Source organism: Lolium perenne, chromosome 3, assembly GCF_019359855.2.
Source record: "Lolium perenne isolate Kyuss_39 chromosome 3, Kyuss_2.0, whole genome shotgun sequence".
Taxonomy (NCBI): domain Eukaryota; kingdom Viridiplantae; phylum Streptophyta; class Magnoliopsida; order Poales; family Poaceae; genus Lolium; species Lolium perenne.
The window spans coordinates 256,812,074-256,819,949 of NC_067246.2; the positions used below are offsets into that span (position 1 = coordinate 256,812,074).

Here is a 7,876-nt window from a genome sequence, read left to right on the forward strand (position 1 = left end):
ACGGGGAGGTACTCCCACGACCATAACTGAAGAAACTCTGCGCTTACAGCAAGTATATGCCCCTTTGAAGATGCATTGGTTTTCTTTGTTGCATCACACAACCCCCTATAGGTATACGCGAGCATTGCAGAACCAAAGCTGTATATAGGGATGGGAGGTGGAGGCGAATCTACTATATTCTCGGCTATCTTAATTAGAGCCGGGAGAACAATGTCACCATGGGACGAAGGAAACATTATACCAAATAGGTACAGTAAATACGCAAAAAGATGTCGCATCATGGTCGCATTATCTGCATCAGCTGGTAACTCTTGAAAATTATTGACCAACCAGCTTAGAGGGACCCCCCTAGGACGTGACCCTCCGTGGCTCGTAGCAGGCATTGCCACGCCAAGACGGTCCTATACCTCAGTCGGCCAAGTACTAGAATAAGAGACCGGGACCAAAGGAGTACCCTTGATTGGCAAACAAGTGATCATGGAAACATCTCTGAGCGTAGGTGTCAGCTCCCCACAACTTAAGTGGAAGGTGTGGGTTTCAGGTCTCCATCGATCAACAAGGGCCGATAGAAGAGATGGGTCTAACGTGAACTTCTCCTTGCTCGATGTCAGCTTAGAAAATGGTAGAAGTCCATGGGCCCTGAGATGTTCCTCATAAACATTGTTAACAAGAAACCTGTTCTTAATGGTTCGTACCCTGAAGACCGGAGGTGGGTTTGAGTGCGCATCCGGGTTCAACAAGAGGTGGCAACGGTGTCCAGCATCGCAGGATCTTCGCAACAGGTCTGTCAAATCCGACATCATAACCTGCATCCATCGATGGTATAATCATACATTAATACATTAATCAGACATTCGTAAAAATTTAATTAAAATATGTATGCATTCAGCGATACGATAATCATATAATAATACATTAATACATGTCTCTTTATTACAGCACACCAAACATACAAATATTTGAAAACAAAAAAATACATCATGTAGGGTTATTGTTGGTGCGGTAAGGGCATTCCCTTCGCGCATGACCGGGGCATCTGCAAAGGCGACAACGGCGAGGTTCTCCTGCCTGGCTATGATCCATGTCATTCCTATGACGACGAGATTGGCATCGTCCCGTCGCGGTTCTCTTCAATGTCGGGTCCGGAACCCATTTGGTAGTTCTTACTGGAAACTCGATCGTACCTATAGTGTCTGTTGAGTCCCCAGGTCCAGAACTCACCGTTCCAAGTTCCGAGTAGGTTCTGGATGTTGAAGTAGGGAGATATGTAGTTCTCCACGCTGATGTTCTGTGCTGCAGCCGCCCTAAGGACATGACTACATGGGTATCCTAAAAGCTTGGGCTTGTTGCAACTGCATTCACACGTGTTGGGGCCGAGTTGAACAGCTTTCTTTCTCGATCCTCTATGGTGGCCTTTCACATACTTGGCTCGTACGTGGATTTCCCACTTATTATTATGTGCATCAATTTGACGAAACCCATGACTTTTGGATTTTTCAGCTTTCTCATCCAAATGCCGTTGCATCTTTTCAGACCATTGCTTGTTCATCACATACCGTGTGTTTGCGACCTGCACTCTGTCTGCAAAGTATGACAGAGTCCGGTTCCAAGTTTCAGTAATCAGGGCTGTGATAGGGAGGGCTCGCACACCTTTCAGCACGCCATTGTAAACCTCTGACATGTTGCTGGTCATTATGCCGTACCGAGCCCCTGAGTCGTGAGCTTGGGCCCACTTATGTAAATCGGGGCAGTTCTGATTAATCCATGTACTCAAATTTATTTCAGTCCTCCGGCCCCTCCGGTCTTCTCTCGGCGGCAAGGCAGCACTCTCGATTTCTTTGTTGATTCCAGCCCAAATAGCATTCATCTTCGCCTCAGTCTTCTGCATGCACATCCTCTTAAATAGCTTGAACCAGTCCTTGTTCTTGAACTTTGAGTAAAAATTGGCAACCAGGTGCCTCATGCACCACCTTGTCTCTAGGTCGGGCCACCCCCAGAGAGGGTCCGATGAATTCTTGATTATTTCGAGAGCGCTCAAAAGGCATGTGTTGCGATCTGATATGATGCAAACATCGGGCCGATCTATCACGACTCCCATCTTCAAGCAGCTGAGGAACCATAACCAGCTATCTTTGTTTTCACTCTCGACAAGTGCATAGGCAATAGGCAAGAGCTGATTATTTGCGTCAGCTGCGATCGCCACCAAGAGTGTGCCCTTGTACTTTCCTGTGAGAAAGGTACCATCTATTGACAGCACCGGGCGGCAGTGATGGAATGCACGTATAGTCTGGGGGAATGCCCAGAATAAACGATCAAGGATTTCTTGCTTTTCCTCCAGAGGGTGTTGACGAACTCTCCTGACCACTTGAGTCCCCTGGTTAGTTGCTGCTATCTGATGGAGTAGTCTCGGGGCAAGATCATATGCCTCCTCATAGGTGCCATACAATCTTTGGAAAATCTCCTCCTTCGCCCGCCTTGCCTTACTAAAGCTGACCGGGAAGCCAATCAGATCTTCCGCGGTTTTTTGCAGCTTCTTTGTACCAAGGGTTATATCTTCTTCCACCGCCACTTGCATGATATGTGATACATATTTTGCAGTGACGTTGCGGTGGTTGTCGAGAGCCCCCAATTGCTCGCAGCTATGGGGTTCTATTTTTGAGATATGCCATGGCTGACATACCCCAGGGCTCACCCGAGCGATAACTCTCCCCCTGCAACCCTCATTCAATTTGACGCATATGACTTTCAGCTGCCTTCGATCAGACTGCTTCACTCTGTGTTGCTGAGATATGGCCAACGCATACCTCTTGATTGCTTGGTCAGCCGAGTCCTTGTCTGGGAAAGTTTGCCCAACCTGCAGACTCGCCTCCCCTAGGCCTGGAATAGAGCGGAATTCATTGCTGATGGTCATTGTTTTTAAGAACTCAGGGTCCATTGGTGCCGCAACCGCCTTCCGGGAAGGACCGACGCCTTCTTCGTCCGAGGAGGATTCAGACGAAGAAGAACGAGCGTCATCGTCCAACGCCTCTGGCAGTCCCTCCACACGCTCGCTAATGTCAACGAATGCGGACCAGTAGGGGACTAGCATGCAGCTAGATCTGCATCGCTTGGCCTGGCAGCACCGTGCAAGGCAACGCATCAGGGGCCTGAGGGAGCTCTCTGTCGACCAGGGTGGCAATGGCGCGCAGGATGTCAATGGGGATTGGCATCGCAAACACTTTGTCGTAGACCTTCATCGTCTCGGGAGTTATCTTCTCGTGGAGGTCAAGCAGCCCCAGCGTGCGCAGGACCTGGACGTGGGCGCGTCTCTCCACCGTTGGCGGCGCGGTGGCTACCGTTGCCGAGGCAGACCTGGCGGCCGATTGGCCACGTCTCGGAGAGAACACTAGTGGCCTCCGCGGGCGTTTCCCAGGAGTGGGCAGCGCAGCACCCATGCTGCTGGTGGCCGCGGTCAGGAACTCTCCCAACGTAAAGGACGGTGGTTGTGGCTGCGCCTGCTGCATGCGCGCGCGCTGTCGGAGACGGCGCATGACCACCGGTGGCGACCTGAACTTGCTTGGTGTCGTGGTGGCTGCGTCGTTTGTTTCCCGTGGGCCAGAAGCCTGTAGTTGGGCTGGCGGGTCTTGGGCCTGCGTAGCTTGGGCCTGCGTCTCTTCCACTTGCGAGACGAGATCGGTCTGGGCGGTGACAGGCGAGGCCAGCTCAGCCCTAGGTGTCGTTTCCTCCCGCCCAAGTTCCGTGGACCGGTCCACACTAGCGTCCATAGCCACGGCAGATGCTGACGGTGGCGTTGCACAGGAGTTGCCCGACAACCGATCCTCCTCGGTTACTGGCGAGGGGATGGGGACCTCGCCCCCTTCGAAAGAAGGAGTTGTTGGCGCCGTCTCCTGGTTCCGACAAACCGGGTGGGCCTCCTGGCTAGGCGTGGGCGCAGCTGGATTGGCGCCAGAGGCGGTAGACGACGATGGAGTGGAAGCCGTGGTGGGGTCCGGTGCAGTGGTGGTCGGGGGAGTGGCCACAGAGGAGGCGCCATCTGTCCCTTCCCTTGTCTCGTTCTGGACTTGGTCAGATCCTGGTGGTATAGCGTGTACAGAACTCGCATCTCTTACAGCATCGAATAATAATGTAGCAAACTTCAGTCAGCCTCGTACTCAACGCAGTCACGAAAATCAGCTCGCTTAAGCACGAAATCGAATCAATCAGCTAAAAGTCACCGCACTGTCTGCATGCACAGAAATATTCGAGCGGGAAAGCAGCCTCGGAATCAACGCCGTCAGTCTCGGGAATCAGCGTGTCTCCTTGTCTCCTGCGTCGTCTGGTGCCGACGATTCCAGGCCGGGCCCTGCCTCCACCGTGTGTGGCGGCAAGTGCCACGGCGGCCTGCCGCCACCGGCGCCGGCGGCATGGCCCACCACGGGGTAACGGCGACGGACAGCGCCGACGTAGGCTAACGTGCCGCCACGTCCTTCGACGGCGGGCCCCTGCCGCCACCCAGTCCGGCGGCACCCTCCACGTGTCGCCTGGGGGCTCTGCCGCCACGCATGACGTGGTCCTTTTTGTCATTTTGCCTCAGAGGTGGTCCTTTTTGTCAATGAATTGGGGCAGGTGGTCTCTTTTGGCAAAATTTCTCCCTATGCTATGCTGATATCAGGGTTTAAGGTGGATTTTAATCAGGAGAGAAACTAGGAAGAAAATCATGTAGATATATGTCTGAACATGGCTCGAGACCAAATAAATATCTTGTGTAATTCTTCAAGTGAACATGTTCCTCTACTTTGTAGATCCCCGCTGTTGTCATTGTCTTCAAGCTGCTGGAAATAGCTAGACAACATATTTTTAACATTTCCTCTCATCTAGGTTTTGGACGTACATGAAGACCTTAGGCAGAGGATCAATGTTAGATCAGAACTATTTACATTAGTAGTGCATTTGACACAAATCTTGAAACCTTAGGCTCTGATGATAATGTATTAGACAAATGTGATAGTCAACTCAACCAAAAGTACAAACTATTAAAAAGGGTTATACAACGTATTTGAACAGTTGACAAATTCGACGAGGTTTGCTCCAGTATAATCCCTTTTCCCCTATCTCAAACACATGAAGGAAGGACCCGTGGAATTGCATGCACTAACCAGTTCAACCAAAAGACCGATCTGGCGGAGGAAGGCTAGGGAATTATATTCTCACACGGGCCTTAGACGTGTATCCTTGTTTTTTTTAGAAAAGCTGCAAATATTTATTTTAAATAATGCGTTGGCTAGGATTTGAATCCAAAACCTTGTGGTCTGATACCATGAAATTGCTTGCACTAACCAGCTGAACTAAAAGACCAATCTGATGAAGAAAGGCTAGGCAGTTATATTCAACAGGATCCCGTACCCTTTGTAAGTTTAATTATGAAGGAGAACGGAACAATCTCGGCTATGGGCAGTGCAAAACAAACTATACGATCAGCTGGTTAAGTTCTCAACGGCAAAGCCGCAACGGAAAAGCACACATGTTTCCGTTCCATGCCCTTGAAACCATGTTGGTCTTACGGTGGGAGATGGGCGTCTAATCTATTTTTGGAGGGACAGATGGATCAGCGGATACACAGCGGAGGAGTTGGCGCCGGAGGTTTTTGCCATGGTTTCCACCAGGAGGAGGAACAACCGCCTAGTGGCGGAGGCATTGCAGGAGGACGGATGGATAGATGACATACAAGGGGAGATGACCGTTGAGCTTTGGATGCAATGCTTGAACCTGTGGGAGGCGGTCGAAGAGGTGGAGAAAGACGGCACGAGACCCGATAGCATTACCTGGGAAGATGTGGAATCGGGAACCTACACGGTGAAGGGCACGTATAAGATGTTGTGTCAGGGAAGCGTCCGATGGAGCATGAGTGAGCCAGTGTGGAGTTCTTTCTCCCCCATGAAATGCAAGGTGTTCGCATGGTTGGCCCTGAGATATCGGTTGTGGACTTCCGATAAGAGAGCGAGGCATGGGCTCCAGGAGCATCCAAATACGTGTTATACATCTCTACAAGAGGAGGACAACGTCGATCATATCTTAACCCTATGCCCATATGCGAGACAGGTGTGGTGCAGGGTCATACGGAGTGCGGACCTACGGATTGTAGATCCTGGGTACACGGGGAACCTTCAACGTTGGTGGACGGAGGCCCGCAAGGGAGTGCGAAGGATCGACATGAAGCGCTTTGACTCCATGGTCATCAACACGGCGTGGACGCTTTGAAAGCAGAGGAACGCGAGGGCTTTTGGGAATGAGAGGGAACAGAAAACGGTAGACCAAATGTTAGTGCAAATAAGAGAGGAGTTCCACCTCTGGGAGAGGGCCAAGAGAGGAGGGAGGCTAGGTATAGCGAGAGAGTAGGCCTAGACGGAGGAAGGTGGTGTGCGTGTGTCTCAGCACTCGTGTGCTTTTTTGTAATGTTATTCTTCTTCTATAATAAAGATAAGGCACGTATTTCGTGTGCTCTCGAAAAAAGAAAAATAAAAAAGAAACCATGATAATCCAAACAGCACAGCTTCCGTCAATCTCAGGCTACCAAAGTGCACTATATACTTGAGTACGTTCCAATCTGGCTAGGGCTAAGCAGGGGACAAGGCGATTAATACCTACAACGTAACTGCGCCTTCACAACTAAGCAGCCCTAATCATGGTGTTTCTTCATGTCGTTACGCTAATTATTCAACTCGCCACCTACCCAATCATCTCATCACCCGCGTATCGCCTTTCACCCTAGCTGTGCAGCTCGTCCCCAGCGGCACAGTCCGCCGACCCCGGCCGACACCGTCGCTCTCCGGCTGATCGTTCCACGTGGCACGTCTCGCGAACCGGACGGCGCTCCCCAGCTCACCGCCGGCTGGCCGTGCTCCCATGCATGCGACGATGTCTTGCCGTCTCGGATGCCGTAGCGCGCTAGAGGCTTCCTTTGCGGTTGTGTGCAGCTGTGATGCGTGGGTCGCTATGCGGCGCACTGTAACTGTAGTAGAGTGGCAGGAGCAGGTGATGGACATCGATCGATCGTATACAGTAGTGCTATACCGGTGATCCCAGGGTGCGTGATTGGCCTCGGTGGCGCGACGCTCGTCACAGGATTCGGATACGTGCTGCCGGCACCAGGGCGCGGCGATCGGTCGATGGATCAGGTCCGAGGGATGGAGCTGGCTCGGCAGCTTGCAGAGACGTTGGAAAAGGCACAAGATCCATGCGAGTGGAACAGGCCATGTGGAGCCGATATAAAAAATGAGTCAATGGTGATAAGATCGAGGAGGGTGGAGGAGGTAGTTGGCGATCCAACAGAATTTCTGGTATTAGTGCGGCCGGATAGTCAGATGGGCTGCAATCTCCGCTTTTGGGATTGATTGCTCCTAGATGCTTGGGATCCAGGATAGCTAGCACTGCTTCCTATATATTTTTCTTAAATTTGACCTTTTGTTTTTGATTTTCAGTCGCCATGCACAAGCATGGTAAGCTAGGTGCTGATCCCTTGAGTGGCTCGATGCAAAACGAGCTCATGGCTTCATGTAGGCACCGAGATGAACTACATTTCCAAACGGAAGCAACGACTAGATAATTCCGTACTGTCCAATCAAGACTTGTATCATGGACGTCCTTCCGTCTCACTTTGGTGTAAGGTCCGACGGCGAGTAGCCGCAAAAATATACTTTATGCTAAGTTAATTATGCAAAAACCAGCCCCGGGAACCAAATGGATGGTCAACGACGACTTCTATTGTGGGTATACTTCATGAGTGTACCATCGACAATGCCTAGATCCGGCAAGGCCGGGTGGCCCATAGACGGTGATGGTGGCATGAGGCCCATCGGGCGGCCCAGTTGTTGTAGATCGAGATGGATGAAGTCCAGCC

General features: G+C 51.2%; 1 protein-coding gene across 1 annotated transcript; it reads right to left on the reverse strand.

The window, feature by feature from the left end:
• Nucleotides 1-1,090: 1,090 nt before the first annotated feature.
• Nucleotides 1,091-2,935, reverse strand: LOC139838150 (uncharacterized). The gene has a single exon (XM_071827512.1). It carries the CDS (start codon nucleotides 2,933-2,935, stop codon nucleotides 1,091-1,093), a length of 1,845 nt encoding a protein of 614 aa, XP_071683613.1.
• Nucleotides 2,936-7,876: the final 4,941 nt, after the last annotated feature.

Bases quoted from the DNA above. Each gene is read 5' to 3' on its own strand.
- LOC139838150 (XM_071827512.1), bottom strand. From the start codon at position 2,935: ATGGACCCTGAGTTCTTAAAAACAATGACCATCAGCAATGAATTCCGC.